Here is a 20437-nt window from a genome sequence, read left to right as displayed (position 1 = left end):
ACCAATTGGGTTTACTGTCAACACCTGTAGTCTTAAGACTTTTGCAGTGGTCCCTAAGGGAACTGCACAGGTTTCTGCCTAACAGTGGTGGGTGCCTGGAAGGGGCAGTGGTATAAAAGTAGGCTTACAGGGGTTACACCCCTTATGTTATTGCCCAAACAAGGGCACTGGCTAAAAGTAATACACCTGCAGAAAAAGAGAGATGGTTCACTCCATCTGACGAGGAGTGAACATGCATAGCAGGCCGTGTTACTCCCATTCTGTAAAGAGATTTATGCTTTTACATTGCCAAGGATGTTTCACTGCAGAAGTTTTGAAGCATGGAACCAATGTATTTGCTGATCTTCTATAGGAATTCATAAACCGTGTGTGTGCGCGTTTGGTCGATATTCCTGGCACAATGTTTTATTGCTAGTCCTTTGGTATTGTGGATTAGCGACGTAAAATGTCACTTCATTTATGGAACCGCATATTTCCCAAACAGTTATTTAATAACACTAATATCACATAGAACATTTGGTCTTTCAGTGATTTCAGGCTTGGGTGCTTCATGCATTGAAGTATTGAGCTTAGTGTGGGGGTTGTCACCATGCAAATACCTCTTGAAAGGGACAGAGGGTGATTTACTGTTTGTGGCTTCAAGCTTCCTATTCCACGTAAGGGTTTCTCCTATTAAAACTCTTGTGTAAGCGGTTGCTACTCCATTAACTGCCCATCCAAAGCATCAATATTGGGTAATGAAAAATGGTGAATACCGTGGTAGTGAAGTAAAAAGTGAGCAGGATGGATGCCATGAACCCTTAGAAATACATTTTTAATATTCACCTCATGTCTGTGGAGTACTAAGTTCTGCACCTCTCTAACCCATCAATGTCTCCCTGGCCAATCCCCCTACTACTTCCAGAACCACCCTCTTCTCTGATAATGTTCCTGTGCCCCCCACCTGGCAAAATGTCTGTGCCGTTCAGAAGATGTGAGGAGTGACAGGCTAGGAAGTTGTATGTTCTTGATGTCTCTTGGTGGCTAGTTAAACCTGCTTCAGCCCATACAAATTCCCTGCACTACTTAGTAGGAGATATCACTTACGAGGCTGATAGCATGGGGTTACCAAGATCATTGGACTTGGTGTCCTTTACCAAAGTCTTTCCTTCGCTACACCCTCTGAAATCTCATAGGTGTGGCATTTGGTGTTTGCTGCTGGTCACTTCCTTGTAACACCATGCTGCTGTTCTCAATGCTCGGGCAATGCCCTTGCCCTGAGAGTAAGCACTAACTGCATTGCAAGTGTGGATTGAACCCAAAGGAAGGTAGTAAGTCACTTAACCTGTAATGTTGCTTCTAAAAAGATTGAGCCGCACCTACAAACCACCACCTGGGATTAATCATATGATCTAATATGCTGTAGGTGAGAATATCTGGAAGCGTGTTAAGGCCTGAACCAACAAAGTGGTACATGGGTTGTGTTTGGTGTTGCATGATAAAACACCAGTTTCCTTTGCATTCACAAGTTGTGCAATTTTGATAGTACTAATCCCCAGGGAGAAATAGCTTGAGAGTGTTTACATTTTTTCATAATTGACTGCATATTTATATAAACTAATTGGAAACCACTTTTATGCAGGTAGTACGGCTGATAAAAACATCTCCTGAGAAGCCCATCACTTTAGCCATTGGTGATGGTGCTAATGATGTAAGCATGATACAGGAAGCTCATGTTGGCATAGGTAAGTCCTGCAACTTAAACCTAGTAGTATTGTCCAGTATATTTTTAAAATGTCTTTAAGGTACAGTACTTTGTCATCAACATTTGTAGCGTCGGCGAAGACCATGTTCTTGTGGCAGGGATGCAATCAGCTGCATATCGCTTGCTACACACTTAAGGTCTTGGTTTTCTCCCACACGTCTCTGCCAAAAAAACAAGGGAAAAGAACTTGCAGAGCAGTGACTGCTATCTTGCTTTGGGGATTCCAGGTATTATTTTGTACATTGTATGCCAAAGTATTTGCCGTACCATTAATTAATTCCCCAACTTTATGGATTTCTATTTTTATCTTGCGCTTAAGTGGTGTCGGAATATTGGGTTTTTTTTGTTTCTTGAAAAAGCAGTTCCCAATTCTTCTAGGTAACTATATTGTGAACAAAATCTAGTGCTACTGCACATATTATTTCAGTTAAGATATGCTGACATTCTGTTCCCACAATTTGTTTTTATTTTTGAATTATGCCAGTAGTGCGATTTAGAAATAAAATGAAGCTTTGTTTTGTTTTCCTTTTGCTTCATGTTCAAGGTTCATACCTGCTGCCATCCTGGTGAGTGGCACTCCATATCTGGCTGCATTTCAATGGCCAGTAAAGGTTGTGATTTTATTTAGGGATTTGTATTTCTGCAATCGCACAGAAAGTACTATTATGCTCGCATTCACTTTGGGGGGATCTGCTAAGAGCATTAACACTTTACTTTTAGAATACAGTTAGAACAGTTTCCGCATACTGTAGGATAGCAAAGCAAGTGAATAAAAAGAACTGGGAAATAACCATTAGATACAGAACCAATATGGTGCAAAATAAAGATTTTAGAAACACCATAAAAAACATAAAATATAAGGTACTGCATCTTAAAACATTCTTCATAGCTAGCAATGAGGAGGTACTGTTGCAGGTCCCATCACAGTTCTCTTCAGATGGCTAAGCATCTTTTTAAGAGTCTGAGCAAAAGTTACCAAAGCCAACATGCAGTTTGTAAGGGCCTCAAAGTTAGAAAACAATTGAAGAAAAGTTCTTAGCAGACCCTCTCCAATCCAACCACCTTAGGGGAGGCCCAGCAGATGATCCTTGACCAGAATGCCACCGTTCACTCTCGGGCAAGGGAGAGGTAGTGAAATGGCTTTATGCCAGTTAAACCCTATTCAAACGGGGGGTAGGAACAGGTCTGTGTATTCCCCGCCTGTACTCTTGATTCCAACAGGGACCCACCTAGAAGTCCCTGAAATTGCTGGGCCCCCTTTTCCCATACCTTGCTTCCAATGAAGGAAGACCAGTAGTCTCGGGTGCAGAGGGGTCACTTTATGCATCAGGTTTTGGGTCCAGCTAGTCAGCGAATCTGTGCTCCAGTGGGTCGGTACTGGGCAGCTGGGCACCTCTACTGCACTGTAGGAAGGACCACCACTCAGCAACTACTTCAAACAACCCCCAGGACACAATGCAGGGGGCGATCAACGATGGCCACTCACAAGAAACAGCGGTTGTCAACCCTTGTGGTGGGAAAAAAAGCTGGTCCAACAAGGGCCCTCTTCCTGTTGGAGAGCTGCAACTACAGAAGGTGGCTTCTTGCTTCATATGTCAAGGATCTGTGAAGTCCAAAGGTTCAACTCAGGAGGACGACCGATGAAGCTAGTCAGCCCACATGATGATTCTGGGATAAATCCAAGGGCTGGTTCCTCAAGCAGTAGTCGAGACTGGTTGTTCCCACCGGTTATGGGGTTAAAGCACTGATGAAGCCCTTCTTGTTATCAGCAAAGGAACATGGCCTCACCCGGACGGCTGAAGGAAGTGCTGCTGGCTGGTTTCTAACGACGAGTTCTGGGTCTTTGTCAGAATGCTGTTCTTTGTAATGGTCTTGGCGCTAATGACGACCTCATTAATGGCTGCAGGAGTCCCCCCTTTTATCAAGGAATGGAGCTGGAGTCAGCCCATGGCCACCAATGGTAAGGATGTAAATATTCAAAATGGCCTGTCGACACCACTATGGGGCGCAGAAGACAATGGCTGCCTGAAGCTCTGCTCCTCTCACAGTGGGGACATCGGAGATGGGTTAGAGATAATCCCGGACCTGAAAAAAACATAAAAAAACGAAAGGCTTAAAGGGCGAGAAGTGGGTGAAGGCCGAGGTGTCGAGACCGTACTGCCAAATTGAGGAAAAACCAGAGTTCAACCAGAGTGCCCACCCCCCACTGGGGCCTGGACACAGTGATCGAGCCGCGAAGGGCACCAAATTAGCCCAAGTGCGGCCTCGGCGAGGACTTCAGAGTCGCCCACCCGAGCAAAAGAAAGCAGATCTGACCCCAACACCGGGAACTGCGGGACAACGAAAACTAAGTGCAAGGCCACGCGACCTAAACCAGAGCTGCCAAAGAGGAGGGAGCCCAGAATACTCGGGTTGAACGCTCCGCGGCCCGCAACAAGGAGCGGATACACAGGCTTCCATCCGCCTGCACATACTTGCACCCGAAGATCCGACCAGAGGTAGGAGGCGCAATACCAGCCCAGAACGGCTCCCCAGCTGTGTGATCACCAGAGCCGCAGTGGGGGGGAAGGAGCCCCCAACCGGGACTGGAGGATGGTACCTCATAGGAACTGGCACCAGGGGGCTGGAGAGACCGTACCAGCGGTTAAGAGGTGAGAGGCGCCCCACTCCCGCTACACTGAGACACAAGGAGGCCGGCAGCGAGGGAAAGGTGAGACCTCCACAACAGCGCTGAGCCCTCATTACGGCGCTGCTCTTCAGTGGGGGGATTAGAGACGTGGAGAAGAGCACCAGCATTCCCAGGCAGTGCAAGTGGGGAGAGCCTGCCCGAGACAGGTGAAGGAATCGGGCAGGTCTCAAAGTGCTGCACAGCCCGTGGGAACAGCCCCTCCCCTAACCCCTCTTTGAACAAATAAAGGCGCCGCACTCGGCAGGCCAGCACCGATCTGCATAACTGGGTCAGCAAAGCTGCATAAAAACAAACCCGTAAAGACTTGGTGCCCTCAGGGAGGTGCGGGGGAGCGAAGGAGAGATATCCCATGCAGTGCAGGGTCCCCTGAGAAGCCTGGTGCAGAAAGAAGTGCCAAAGGGGCAAGGAAGGGAGAACATTGCCCACACGATCCCCCGCCGAGCATAAGTAAAGGAAAAAGCAGCACCTCCATTCACCCGCAGGAGAAGGGGCCCATTACAAAAGACCCCAGCACAAAACCTTCTGTAAAAGGGTGCCCAAGGAATAATCAATACATCCACCGGCCTAAAGAACACACAGCAGAGCCCAATAGGAGGACAAGGCTGAAAAACAGACTGAAGGCCCCAGGGGTTGCCCTTCACAACACCACTACAAGGGCAACAGGAGAGAGGAGCATAGTAGGGCCCCCCCTCACAAGAGGTTTGGACAGGCTTCAACAATGCAGGAGGGAAAAGGCACCCAAAGCAAAGGTTACCCCCAAAGGCACCCCCAAAATGAGCATCGCTTCCACTAAAGAGGACATTGCGGGGCGGAGATTAAGACCCTAAAATCTGACATCCAAATCTCCATTTCGGAAATAAGAGGGAAAGTCGAGAAAATAGAAGGAAAAGTAGAAAACCTGCAACACAACCAGGTCAACATTGACCTGGTAGAGATGAAACTGAACGCACGGATGGTGGACATAGAACTAAGAGAAGAAGAACTCACCCTCAAAATGGACAATATGGAAAACAGAGAAAGGAGATCGAATATACGAATAATTGGCCTGGAGGAATCGGAGGGGGAGACACCGGCTCAGATTGAGAGAAAAGTACAGATTGAGAGAAAAGTACAAGACCTCGTCAATCTACTATTCGAGACGGACGGAGGCAAAACAGTGCAAATTGAGAGAGCCCACAGAGTAGGAAGAGCATTCGGAGGAGGACCTGGCTCAATAGTCGTGAAATTCTTGCGCTACAAAGAGAAATCGGAAATTCTTCTTAAGGCAAAGCAAGCACAGGACATTGAGTTCAATGGCTCGAAGAAAGATAAAGATATACAAGGACCTGTCAAGCTTCACATTGGGACGTAGAATGGAATGCAGACCCCTCACCACGTGGCTCACGGAGCAGGGCTTCAGGTATAGATGGGGCTATCCCTTCCCCAGTGACTATTGAATTTAAATGAGAGGACTATGGAGTCACCACGCCGGAGGAAGCAAAGCAGGTGTTAAAATCACACCAGATGCCCGTCGGGACTCCAAGGGGCCCACTCGCTAAGATCTCAACACGCAGACCTGCCACTTCAGAGGCGAAAGAGAAGCAAGATGGGAAGAAAATATGCTAAACTGGGATCCCGTCACCATCAAAACCACCCTGAGCGAGGAAAGGAGAGGCCGGATGTATGGTCAAAGCAGTCACACAAGGTAACTATGAAACGGAAAGGGATTAGTTAAGGATTCCCCCAGTGAGGGGTGGGCTCTAAACCTAGTGGCCCTCAGTTTTAAGAGGGCGTCTCAACCCAAAGGACCTAGGACCGTTTTAACGGCCGTGGTCCTGTTTGTTGGTTTAGTTATGTTCACAGTTAATAGAGGGGCGAGGGGTAGACACAGACAGTAGTACTGTTAATAGAAGCACATGGGGTAGAGTTTCATGCAATGAAAATGGTCGAACAGGGAGGAGGCGGACAAAAGAGAGGGGCCCCAACGTAGGGATGGAAGGGAACTCAAGATCAGGGCCAGAGAGTGCAACATTGAAGGTGAGCACACTTAATGTCAATCGGCTGAACTCCCCCCCCCCCCCCCCCCCCCCCCCCCCCCACCAAAAGGTCGCTGGTGGTGAGGGAATTTGAAAGAGCTGCCCTCGATGTCCTTGATATCCAAGAGACCAGGCTCAAAGCAGGAGAAGGGAAACCATTTAGGGGCAGCGGAGGGGGTCAAACATACTGGGCCTCAGCCGACCACAAGAAACGGGGGGTAGGTCTAATACTGCACAAGCGAATCAGACTAACAAACCCTATAGGGCATGCCCTGGTGGGAGGCAGGCTCCTATTGGTTCAGGGAGAATGGGAAGGGATCCAGATCACATTAGCGGGAGTATACACACCCAACCAAGGTCAAGGTACATTCATTGAGGTCCTCGCCACAATCACAGGAAGGAAGTAAAGGCCCCACAGTGATAGGGGGAGACTTTAACACGTGTGTAGACCCGCAAATTGGCAGGTAAACGACATGAGTAGAACCCAAGGGTCACCCTAAGGAGGCGGGTAATAGGTTCGCAAAAAATGTAAGGGAGGGGGGCCTCGTGGATGTCTGGAGAACAATGAACCCAGACAAGAAAGGAGTATACTTTCAGGTCCAGCGTCCATAAAACCTTCACTAGAATTGACTATTTGCTGATTAACAGGGAATCCCGCCCTAGAATTAGGAACAGTGCAATACGCCCAATTGGCTGGTCTGACCATGACATGGTGACAAACTCTAGATATGGAGGGACTGGGCTGTCGGAACTCCAAGTGGCGATGTAATGAATTCCTGTGGTGAGACAAACATGTTGCACAGGAACTCCAGGCCGCAATTGAGGAATACTTTCAGATTAATGGCAATGGGGAGGTGGGAACCGCAACAGTGTGGGAAGCAGCGAAAGCCACGTGGAGGGGTCTCTTGATGAGGGAGGGGGCCAGACAGAAAAGAGAACAGAGGCTGCAGGAGGAGAAACTGGGGCAGGAAATCTCTTGCCTGGAAGAAAGGCTGCACACCCAGGGGACTTACGGCGAGGAGCATATATAAACACTCAAATCAAAAAGGGAGTAGCTAAAAGCGCTGGGGATAGGGGACACAGTACGAAAATTGAAATGCTTAAAACGGAAATTCTATGAAAAGAGGAACAAGGGGGATAAGATGTTAGCTGCCTGACTGAGAGCTCAGAGAGCTGAGAGATGGGCGGAGAGAATTAAGACAGAAGAAGGGGGCTGGGCCACAACCCCAGAAGAAATAGCTAACCAATTAGCTAAATATTACAAGGGCCTATACGCCACTGAGGGCACCAAGGCAGATACAGAGATGCAAGAGTATATTGACAGGGCGGGACTAACACGCCTCACGCGAACAGAGCAGACTCTCCTGGAGTTGCTGATCTCCCCCGAAGAAATAAAGGCAGCGATAAAGAGGCTTCCACCGGGAGGGGTGCCAGGAGAAGACTGTTACACCATGGGTTTTTATAAGCAATTCTCAGACACCCTGGCCCCGCACCTCACTAAATTATTCAACCTTATACAAGACTCCGGTCAGGCCCTGCCAGCCTTTACAGTAGCTCATATAGTGGTCTTCCCCAAAGCAGGAAAAGGCCCTGCATGTTGTAAATCATAGCGTCCGATATTGTTAAACACGGACGCGAAAATGTACGCAAGGGCCCTGGCCTCGCGCATGGAAGATATTATGCCGCGCTTGATCCACCCAGACCATGTGGGCTTTATAAAAGGTAGACTAGGAGGCCATGCATAAGACGCTGGACATCATGGAGCACTCTGATGGGGCTAATGGGGGTCAGGAACTGCTTAGCCTGGACTCGGAGAAAGCATTTGATCGGGTGGAGTAGGGGTTTCTGTGGGCCATACTTAGCAGCATGGGCTTCGAAGAGCGGTTCATAAGTGGAATCCTGGCAATATACAAGGCACCAAAAGGAAGGGTGGTGGTGAACAGCAAACTCTCAGAGGAGTTTGGCATGTCGAGTGGAACCTGACTGCGGTGCCCACTTTTGCCCCTCCTGTCCGCTCTATCCGTAGAGCCATTGGATAACGTAATCAGAAATTATATGGCCCTAGAGGGGATCAGGGTGAGGGACACTGAATGTAAACTGGCTATGTTCGCCGATGACGTGCTCCTATATTTGGCAGACACCCCAACCTCAATACCCAAATTTTACGGACTATGCAGAATTCCGCAAATGGGCAGGGTTGAAAGTTAACCTGGAGAGTCCATGCTTTTTCCTTACAACGCCCCAAATCACTCAGATATGAGAAGTCAAAACTCATGGGGAATACCGGTAGCAGGGAATAAGTTATAATATCAGGTTATCAATGTTAGGGAGAATTCTCATTTATGGCTAATTTCCCTTACCTAGAGAGTCCCTCAACAGCTTTGCTGGATTTCTGGGGTTTATTCTTTTCCCCCTGTTAAGAGTGTGAGCCTTTTTCCCACTCTTACAGTGTATTTTTTGTGTGTGTTGTACATTTTGTGCTCATGGGCTATGGAGTGTCACCAACTCCCTAGGCATAATCTTTTTACTCGTGTGTCACACTGCACCTTTAGTGCAGTGACACAGGGATGTCTTTTAGACTTCCCTTGTGAACTCCATTTCTGGGGATAACTACTGTCCCCGAGAAGCATGTAAAGTCACCATTGGTTTTTACTAGTCTTTTCAAAATACAGATCAAGTACAAACCATCTTAAAATGGAGTACTGGAGGGGAATATCTTTCCCCTGTCCTTCTGTAACTGAAGGGGCACTTTGTGTCCCCCTTCCCGACTCGACATGGTTGGTGGCAGTGGTAACTATCATTTTTTACGTGGATTCCTATGTTAATGTTCTGGCTGTGGTGACAGACTCGAACATGAAACCGGCTACCCCATATCATTTTTATCGTGGGTCCGAGCGTGGTTTTTCGCAATTTCGTGTTGGAAAGGTATTTCTTGTTTGCGTTTCACACCAAACCAGGTTTGGTTTCTTTGTTCGAGGTCCTTTGGTGGGCTTCTTCACAGATGCCCTCCTTTGTCGTCTGGGTGTCTAGGTGGGCTGAATGTGAGGGAGGGGTTTAGTAACCCCCTGCACAGGGACTCCTTGGAGACCCAAGTCGCACTCTGTGTTGATTGGCTGAGGTGGTTGTCCTGGCCGGACAACCCGCCTGCTGTGTGATTGACAGCCAGGCTGTGTGAATGGGAGATTTTGGCATAAAAGGCAGGACTCTTGGGCTGGAAGTCAGTCGCCACTGGAACTACAAGAACCGAAGAGAAGCGGAGAAGAAGACGGCTGCTGCAAACTCCTGGATCCCGGTGAAGCCCTGCTGCAGTCCTGAGCTATCTACCCTTCGACGACAGAGAAGATGCAGTCCGGAGTCGTCTTCCCTTGAGCCTGGTGGGATCAACCAGCTCACCTTCAACAGCCAAAGAATCCTCTTCTAGGTCGAAATCACTGCACAGAGCTGTAGTGGTCCGGATAGCCATCAGAAGAGCCCTCTCCTGTTTTTAAGGAGCACACCTTTTATTCATTGTTGCTTTGCTGCTGCTGGCTTCATCCCTAGGTAGAGCAGATCACTCCAGATGTCCTCCTTCTTCTCCCCACGACTGAAGCTTCAGGAAGCTTCAGTCTGCAGGAACTACCAGGAACAACTGCCGTAGCACCAGCTTTCTTCATCCGAATAAGGTACTGTGTCCATTTGGTTGTTCTGTCCGTCCGACCTTGTGGAATCGGGGTGAACCCTTTTCCTTTCCGAAGGCTTGTCCTTTCTTCCTTCCGTCTTATAACTTTTGCTTCCCTTTGACAGTATCCAGTACTCCTGGCAAACTTTAATCGTGAGCTATTCTGTGAGATCCTCGACAACAGAGCCCCTGCTCCATTTCACACTGGCGCAGGCCTATTGACTTTTATCTGCCTCTTAAAAACCATCCTCTGATTCTATTCCCTTGACAAAACTATTGCCTATGATTTTTATGCACTATTCCCTTGTTTTAATTCTATGTGCAAAGTGTGTTTGACTTCGGGTGTGTTTCTTCCCGCGGGTATGCCTTATTTTCGTAAGACCGAACTGTCATTACTGTCAAAAAGTGATAGCGTATTAACCCACGGTAACTTCTTTGTTTCGAAACACTGGTCTGTCAAATTCTAATGTACTTACCTTGAATTGACTTGAACAAGAGGAATTGATTGTGTGTAGTATATTTAGAGTGTGGTTTTATTTAATAGAAGTGAAGTGTTTTGTGAAAAGATGGTTTAAAAATAAATGTACTCACATTTTTTAACCAGAAACCATGAGTCAGTGTTTGTTTGAGTCACAGTAATTGTAGTCCTTTGTGTAATCTCTATTACTGCTCATTTGCTCTTGAGATAAGTCTGGCTGCTCAGCCATCGCTACCACTTTACTGTGTAGTACAGGCTTGTACCAAAGGTGAAATTGTACTATCACTTGTAGTCTTAATTGTATGTAGTGTTCCCTAAGGGTACTGCATATGATTCTGCCTAACAATCAAAATCAGAAGAAGGACAAAAGACTTCTATGAGGCAAACCTCCCACCTCTTATGTCCGAACTATCAATGGATTTAGATTGGCAAAACTAACAATATCTTGGCTAGGCCGCCTCAACGTGATAACGATGGTAATTTTCCCCAAGGTCCTGTACCAGATGCTCCCAATAGACATTCCAGGGAGCCACTTCTCAGACCTGAAAGCCAAACTCCTAAAATTCCTATGGCTGGGGAAAAAGCAGCAAATAGCCTACAGAACTTTAACGCGGCCCAAGGAAGGAGGAGGAACAGGACTCCCAGACTTCTACACTTACGATCGAGCGGCCCAAATTTGGGCCCTGGTACCGCATCTCAGAGGGGATACAAATAAACAATGGGTGGCAATCGAAAACCACGTGCTGTGGCCAGTAACGGTAGGGGAATGGCTATGGGCCCCGAAATCAGCATTCCCAACCAAAGCTACCAACCATTTTGCGCTCGGATCCCTCCTGAAACTGTGGTTGAATAAAGGAGAAATGAAGGGTCTCACGACATGGCCTTCACCCATGAGCTCCATATGGGCTCCCGCACCTCCTTTAAGAAACGAGATCCAGGATCCACAACGGTTCCAGAAATGGTATGAAGCAGGCCTGGAAAGGGTGGGGCAGATGGTAAAAGCTGACAGATGCCTATCTCTTCAAGAAATGGAAGCTGGCCTACAACTGAAACCCATAGGGGTGTTCCTGTTCCTGCAACTAAGGGGAGTCTTAAGGGCCCCGAAATGGAAGAATACATTGCAAAGGGACCTCACCTCCCCCCTGTTAGGCAGAATCCTGTGCAGTGCCCTTAGGGACCGCTACACACAATTAGGAATACAAGTGGTAATACAAGTTCACCTTTGGTACTAGCCTGTACTACACAGTTGGTGGTAGCAGTAGCAGAGCAGCCAGACTTATCTCCAGAGCAAATGAGCAGTAGTAGAGATTACACAAAGGACTACAATTACTGTGACTCAAGCAAACACTGACTCAAGGTTTTTGGTTAAAAAGTAAGAGTACATTTATTTTTAAACCATCTGTTCAAAAACCCTTCACTTCTATTAATATTAAAACCCCACTTCAAGTACACTACACACAACCAATTCCCCTTCTGCAGAACAATTCAAGGTAATTACCTATGGTTTTGACAGTCCGGTGTTGTGAAACAAAGACGTTTCCAGGGGTTGTTACGCGACCACTTATTGACAATAATGACAGTTCGGTCTTACGAAAGAGACGCGTACCCGCGAGAAGAAATGTTACCGTAGTCCAACACACTTAGCGCATGAATTAATACAAGAGAGTTGGGGTCAAAAATCATAGGCAATACTTTTGTCAAGGCAGATAGAATCACGAGACATTTTTCTAACACGAAGATAAAAGTCAATAGGCCTGCGCCAGTGTCAATGAGACAGGGGTCCTGTTGTCGAGGATCACAATGTTAGCACAGTTCACGATTCGAGATTGCCAGGAGTACTTGGATATTGTCAAAATGGAGGCAAAAGTTATAAGAGAGAAGGAAGATAAGGACAATCCTTTAGTGAGGAGAAAGGGGTTCACCCCAATTCCTCAAAGTTGGACACAGTACCTTATTCAAAGTGAAGAAGAGCTGGTGCTATGGCAGTTGTTCCTGGTAGTTCCTGCAGACTCGCGGCTCCTGTAGCTTCAGTCATGGGGACAAGGAGGAGGACGTCTGGAGAGATCTGCACTACCCAGGGATGAAGCCAGCAGCAGCAAAAGCAACGGTGAATAAAAGGTGCGCTCCTTTAAAACAGGAGAGGTTCTGCAGGTGGCTATCCGGACCACTAAAGCTGTGTGCAGTGATTTCGACCAAGAAGAGGATCCTCTGCCTGTGGAAGGTGAGCTGGTTGATCCCACCAGACTCAAGGGAAGAAGACTCTGGACTGGATCTTCTCTTGTCGTTGAAGGGTAGATGGCTCAGGACTGCAGCAGGGCTTCACCGGGACTCGGTAGTTGTAGCAGCTGTCTTCTTCTCCGCTTCTCTTCGGTTCCTTGCAGTTGCATTGGCGACTCTGACTTCCAGCCCAAAAGTCCTGCCTTTTATGCGAAAATCCCCCATTCACACAGCCTGGCTGTCAATCACACAGCAGGGGGGTTGTCCAGCACGGACAACCCCTCCAGCCAATGGACGCAAAGTGCGACTTGGTTTTCCAAGGAGACACTGTGCAGGTGGTGACTATACCCCTCCCTCACTTTCAACCCACCTAGACACCCAGGCACCAAAAGGAGGGCTTCTTTGGAGAAGCCCGCCAAAAGACGGTGAACAAAGAAGTCAAACCTGGTTTGCCATACAAAGTAAAACACAAGAAGGACTTTAACAAAAAGAAATGGCGAATAAACCCGACCGGAGCCAAAAGAAAGAGTATTTGGTCAAGCGGGTTTATGTTCGAGGCTAATATAATATCCTGGAACAGTACCACGTGTGTATGTATATGTATATATATATATATATATATATATATATATATATATATATATATTTCTGAGGCTTGTGGAATCTGCTTAGATCACATGCTGTGCATAGGCCGACATCTAGTGGAAGCTGCAGAGTATTTATAGTTTGTTTTTCGAAACTCGAAAATGTGCGTCGACACAGGGCGTGCCAGTAATACTATCCCTAGTGTGACGTCCACTGTACCCAAGATCCCTCACGCGTCTAGGATCCTCAGATTGTTTTTTTCCGCCATAATGGTCGGAAGCATTTTGCAGAGTCCCCTGGCCTTAGCCATACTTTTGCTAAAATATTAATTTATTTACATCCTTCCCCATCCCAACTCGAACTTCGACACTCGACGCCGGCTGGAGAAGAAATCGACCGTCGGCTGCTGCATGACGGATTTGGGCCTCGGAAGGCCTCTGGCCTCGGCACGGGCCTTGGAAGGCCTCTGGCCTCGGCCCTGCAAGTAGGGAGAGTGGGGGGTTGTACATACTCTACACTCTTGGTATACAGGTACACCTTATACATTTCCTACACCTAACAGCCCGCTGTCTCAAGGTGCGTATGGAGGGTACCCCTTTTCAATTCTGCCCCAAGTGCAATCGCAAATACCCTTGGGTCGACAGGCACGCCACGTGCAATCTCTGCTTGCCGAGGGACCACCCCGAAGCGAACTGCAGAGCGTGTAGTAGGTTTAAACCTAAGACACTTAAGGACCGTTCGACGCGTTGGGCCCACCACGCCAGGCAGGCGTCCATGGCAGCGGAGGGCGCCTTCAGCGACGGCAGCGACGCCGTACTTTCGAACGGCGAGGGCATTACGGCGTCGAAAGACAGCCGAGCGCAAGTCCCCGACCTCGAAAGGTCGTCCGGCAGGGCGGCTATCGGGAAGACCCCCGGCGACACAAGCGCTTCACACACCACACACACTAAACACACGAAGTCCAACCGAGACTCGACGACGTCGAGTTCTCGGAAAGAGGCACAAACAGAACGGTCCGATTCGGTGTCCTCTGGGCGTTCTCGATCGAGATCGCCGCATGACTCCAGGCAATCATCCACTCTTGCCAAGAGTGCCTCGCTCCCTAGGCTAACAGAAGTTCGATCGTCAGAGGACAAAGATGACTTCCACCCCCAGGCCGCGCTCCAGGAGTCGGAGCCCGCAGACAAAATCAGCGAGGCCCCACGCTCGAAGGACAGGGACCCTACCCCCTATCCTCGACGGCAGGCGTCGAAAACCTCCGGAGCCACAAAAGGACAGGGAAAACATTTTTCCACTCACGGGGAGGGGGGAAAACAGCAGAAGCAGCCTTTGCACTCTTCCACACCTGTGAAACACACCACTCCCCCTAAACAGACAGACAAGACCAGGTCTGCTGATATGTCTAAAACCAGCAAATCTACTCAAGATAAATCCCCGAGACTTGCAGAGCGAGTCATTCCCAGTTCCAAAAAATGGTCCAGTGAAGACATAGATAGGGTCATGTGAAGGATGTCTTCTTTGGCTGATTTTTACGATAAAAATCCAGACCATTTCCTTTCGTATGATCCACAAGGGGCGACACCCTCGGGCTCTAATGGTCCTATCCCCCCGAATAAGAAGCCCCGGTTTGAAACACCGATGAGGTCTACACACCCCTTCGAGGTACAACCATACTCAAGACCATACTCACTGTATCAAGGAGAGACTTCCTTTGGTGAGCACCAAGAATTTGGCATGGTAGAATAGCAAACCGGGATGGGCTACTATGGGGATGATGAGGACCAAGAAGAGGAAGACCCTGAAACCTACAGAGTAGATTCCCCGGTAGAAAACGAAGCCCCGGTTACCGACTCCCCTGTCGATAACCAACCCCTCCTAAATGAGGTTCTCGCACGTGCAGCAGAACATTTCCATATTGACACCCAAGGTGTCCAGGAGGAGAGGGACTTCGCAGAGGAATTAGTGGGAGAAAGGAGGCCTGTTGCCCAGACCATCCCTATCCTTAAGTCCATTCAGCGAAGAATAGACCCCTCCCTGGTGAACCCGAACCTCACCAGAGCAGTCAATCCCAGGGTTGAAAAACTTTTCAGGGCAGCCCAGTCTGACCCTCTCTATATAAGAGGACATCTGAAGCCAGACTCCCTAGTTGTCACTAACACTCGTAAGAGGGCTGGAACACCCTTGTCATCGTCCGAAGCTCCTCCCGACAAGGAGAGCAAAAAACGATATGGTTTAGGCAGGAAAGTAGCCTCAACGTCCGCCTATCAAGCAAGGATTGCAAACTCCACCACCCTGTTGGCCAGCTACAACTGCCACCAGTGGGAAGAAGTCGCGGCACTCATAGCCTCTGCTCCTGAACCTTTAAAGGGCCAGTTAGCTCAGATTTCCGCAGAGGGTACAGCCATGTCTGGTTGCATTTTGAAAGCAACCTTTGACGCTGCGGACAACGCAGGCAGATTGATAGCAGAAGGCACTGTTATCAAGAGACATGCGTGGTTACGGCAGTCTGGTTTTAAGGCAGAAACCCAGGCATCATTGTTGGACAAACCGGTGTAAGCCGATCTGTTGTTTGGTAAGGCGGCCGAAGACGCACTGAAGAATGCCAAGGACGAATACGAGACACTCAAGTCCCTTGGCCAGTTAACCAATAAACCCCCTAACCAGAGAGGGAATAGTAATTTTCGTCGCCCATGCGGCCAAAATTCCCAGAGAGGATCTAACTATTCCCAGGGGCAGGGTACACAGTGGAACAACAGCCAACAGTCTACCCAGGGTTACGGCAGGGGTAATAGGAGAGGTCGTGGTAAAGGCAGATGCAGCCCCAGCAAGGGAGGCGGCACGCCTCCACCAAAGCAGTGACGGTCAGTTCAGGGTCCCTTCTCACGCAACCCCAGTAGGGGGACGCATTTCCAACTTCACCCAGGCTTGGGAAGGGATCACATCAGACAGATGGGTGCTGCCAACAGTATCCACAGGGTACTGTATAGAACTACTGCAGCGTCCCCGGAACCATCCTCCACGACAAAGAGTACACTCTTTAGAACATCAGAAGATTCTCCTCGAGGAGATCGCCATTCTGCTAGAAAAGGACGTGATAGAACTCGTCCCGGGACACCAGGTAAACAAGGGTATTTATTCAACTTACTTCCTTGTGCCAAAGTAAGATTTGACAATGCGCCCAGTATTGGACTTGCGGCCTGCCAACAAGTATGTCAAGCCCCAAAAGTTTAGTATGACTACGCTACAAGAGGTAATCCCCCTCCTAAAAAAGGGGGATTACATGGCAAGCTTGGATATGAAAGATGCTTATTTTCATATTTCCATGTTCCCAGCGCACAGAACGTACTTGCGCTTCAAGGTGGACAGTCGACACTACCAATTCAAGGTACTGCCCTTTGGGATAGCTTCAGCACCAAGGGTATTCACCAAGGTACTGGCGTTGGCGGCTGCACACCTACGCGGGGAGGCAATCCCGGTGTACCCTTATCTGGACGACTGGCTCATAACGGGGGAAACCCCAGTAATTTGCAGGAAAAACATTCAAAGGACTATCGACCTCCTCCACGAATTAGGCTTCTCAATCAACGAGAAAGTCAAGCCTGGTGCCAAGCACCTCCAAACAGTTCCTAGGAGCAATCCTAGATACTCAAGAGGGGTTGACCTTTCCTTCAGAGGAAAGAATTCGGAATATACTACTGCAAATTCCGCATCATCAGTCCGGTCACCAAATAACGGTACGCAAAGCAATGCGTTTACTGGGCATGATGGCGTCCTGTATTTACCTGGTCCCCCACGCGCGCCTGCGCATGCGTCACATGCAGGAATGGTTGGCGAAACAGTGGTCTCAGGCAAGTGGTCAGTGGGACGATCTAGTGGTCGTTTCGCCAACACTAGTACAAAGCCTTCACTGGTGGACAAGAGAGAATCTCGCACAGGGGAAACCCTTTTACGATCCTGAAGTACAGGCAGTAGTCGCTACCGATGCATGTCTGACGGGGTGGGGAGCTCACCATCTCCACCACACAGCTCAGGGTCTCTGGTCTCCCTCAGTGGCCAAGAACCACAACAACCTGCTAGAGCTTCTGGCAGTATTCAGAGCGCTTCAAGCGTTCGAGCCCCACCTACTGAACCTGTCAGTGCAAATCCGGACGGACAGCACAACAGCCATGTTCTACCTGAACAAGCAAGGAGGGACTTGTTTGCCAAATCTGTCCAAGCTTGCCCAGAAAATGTGGATATGGGTACTCAGACGGAACATCTTCCTGTCATCACAACATGTTCCAGGGGAGCTCAATTCCCTAGCGGATGCTCTGAGCAGAGACTCCCTCCCAGAGGAACACAAATGGGTTCTACACAGAGAGGTCGTAGAAGATATCTTCTCTCAGTGGGGTTTCCCCACTATAGACTTATTCGCCACAAGCGAAAACAGACAATGCCCAGGATTTGCATCCAGGTTTCCCCAACCAGACCCCCAGGGAACGCCCTGTGGATGAACTGGTCAGGGATGTTTGCGTACGCTTTTCCACCAACTCCTCTCATCAGGAAAGTGGTGAACAAGATGAACAGAGAGTCGATGACGCTTGTCCTAGTTGCTCCCATGTGGGCAAGACAACCGTGGTTCCCACACCTACGCAGGATGGCGGTGTGCGAGCCCATCAAACTTCCAGCCTGGTACAACCTACTGTCCCAGCACCAAGGTCAAACAGTGCACCAGCAACCCAACTCAATGAACCTGGCAGCATGGCTCCTTAGGTCATAGAGTTTGGACATCTCAATTTGCCACAGAGGTGTATGGATATCCTAAAGGAATCTAGGAAACATAAGGCACTGTTACTTTGACAAGTGGAAGAGGTTCGTTATCTGGTGCCAGAGTAGACAAATCAACCCTGTTGATTGCACTCCTTCCACTATTGTTACATACATGCTCCACCTGCTAGATGCAGGATTGGTTTTTAACTCACTGAAAGTACACCTGGCAGCCCTGTCGGCATACACCACTTCCCATAGCAAGGTCTTGTGGTGGAAAGTACCAGTAGTTAAAGCCTTCATGGAAGGAGTAAAGAGACTTCACCCTCCTATTTCAAACCCACCACCAGGGTGGGACCTTAATTTGGTGCTAGCCAAGCTCATGGGACCCCCTTTCGAGCCCATGCATAAAAGCAGTCTCAAACACCTGACTTATAAAACGCCCTTCTTAGTAGCTATTACTTCTGTAAGAAGGGTCAGTGAAATTCAGGCTCTGTCAGTGCAGGATCCCTTCTTTACTGCCCATAAAGACAAACTGGTTTTACGCACACACCCTAGGTTCTCACCTAAGTTTATATCAAGATTCCATGTAAACCAGTCCATCGAGCTTCCGGCTTTATTCCAGGATCCTCAAAGCTCGGCTGAGGTGAAACTACGCACCCTAGATGTGCGTAGGGCGGTCCTCTACTATGTAAATAAAACCAGACCGCTAAGAAAAACAGATCAACTGTTTGTCTCCATAGCTACAGGCAGAGAGGGGGATCGCGTCTCTAAAGGTGCCATCTCCAAGTGGATTATTAACTGTATCCAGCTGTGTTACTCACTCTCTGAAAGAACTCTGCCTTTCACGCCAAGGGCCCACTCTACTAGAGGCATTGCGGCCACTCTGGCTTTCATTGCAAATGTACCCTTTGACACCATTTGCAAAGCAGCTACTTGGAGCTCTATTCACACTTTTACTCAGCATTACTGCATTGACACCCATTCCAAGGCAGATACACAAGTGCGACAAGCGTTTCTAAGACACTTATTTGCTCATGACCCTTCTCACATCCCACCTCCTTCTTCAGGTACTGCTCGCTAATCTATGCACAGCATGTGATCTAAGCAGATTCCACAAGCCTCAGAAGGGATACATTACTCACTGCAATCGTATTTCTGATGCTTGTATCTGCTTAGATTCACATGCGACCCACCCTTCCTCCCCTCTGAGAGAAGGCGCATGGTTGCTTGTAGTCTTACCTTTCTATCTATCTGCTTGGATTATCTGTACTCGCGCTACTCCTCATGCTACCTCATGTCAGAAAAAATACAATCTGAGGATCCTAGACGCGTGAGGGATCTTGGGTACAGTGGACGTCACACTAGGGATAGTATTACTGGCACGCCCTGTGTCGACGCCCATTTTCGAGTTTCGAAAAACAAACTGTAATACTCTGCAGCTTCCACTACATGTCGGCCTATGCCCAGCATGTGAATCTAAGCAGATACAAGCCTCAGAAATACGATTACGGTGAGTAATGTATCCCATATATCGCCTTAAGGCCTTCCCGTTTTCTTCTTCCTTCGCTCCCCCTCTCCCCTTCTGATCTTTTCGCTCTTGGTACCGTGCACCTGGCCACCCTCTGTCCTCTGGGCCCAGGTACCTGCTCACCCTGCCACCCTCCCGCACTGCCTCCGGGCCACCCCTTGCACTGGGGTCTGTATCTGTACACATCCAGCCCCCCATTTTCTTCCTGCACTTATCAGACCTACCCTGTCTGTTACCTTAAACCTAGCACTTGCAAATTGCTGGCTGCACTAAAACTGTTTGTTGCCTTTATGATTTATTTATTGTTATTTATCTGTTTCTCCTCTGCTTCGCACTTTCCACTTCTCCCCCTTCCATGCCCTTTTCCCCTCCCCCTCTCCCACGCACTTGCGCGTTCTCAATGTCACTGGGCCTAGTAAGATCGCTGTTTTGTTCTCCCCTGTTCCCCACCCTTGCCTTGTGCTCTAAAACACTTGTGTACGAGCGCCATAGAAATAAAATATCAATATCAATATAGTATAATTGCGGTAGAAAAGTTAGGGTAGATACCACTGCCACCAGCCAAGTCTGTTAAAAGAGAAAAACAAAGCTCAGAGAGGCACAGACCAAAAGGGATAGGAATTAACCCTTTCCATTACTCCATGTAAGATGGGGTGTACTGGGTCTGCAGTGTTAAATGACTACATAAAGTAAATGGCAACTTTACCTGTTTCTGGGGGACAGTAGTCAACCCCAGAAAAATGGAGTCAGTGGGAAGTCTCAAAGACAACCCTG

The 20437-nt window shown here is 48.5% G+C and overlaps 1 protein-coding gene across 7 annotated transcripts in view; it reads left to right on the top strand.

The window, feature by feature from the left end:
- Positions 1-20437, top strand: part of ATP11B (ATPase phospholipid transporting 11B (putative)) — a 1683501-nt gene that overhangs the window by 743660 nt on the left and 919404 nt on the right. For all 7 annotated transcript variants that reach the window (XM_069618659.1, XM_069618656.1, XM_069618658.1 and 4 more), the window contains one exon: positions 1622-1724. In XM_069618659.1, coding sequence (XP_069474760.1) covers positions 1622-1724 — 103 coding nt within the window. The remainder of the gene's footprint in view (positions 1-1621; positions 1725-20437) is intronic.

Source organism: Ambystoma mexicanum, chromosome 10, assembly GCF_040938575.1.
Source record: "Ambystoma mexicanum isolate Mex_15411 chromosome 10, UKY_AmexF1_1, whole genome shotgun sequence".
In the NCBI taxonomy this organism is placed as follows: domain Eukaryota; kingdom Metazoa; phylum Chordata; class Amphibia; order Caudata; family Ambystomatidae; genus Ambystoma; species Ambystoma mexicanum.
Note: the sequence above shows the minus strand (reverse complement) of the source record. Positions and strands in the feature narration are given on the sequence as shown.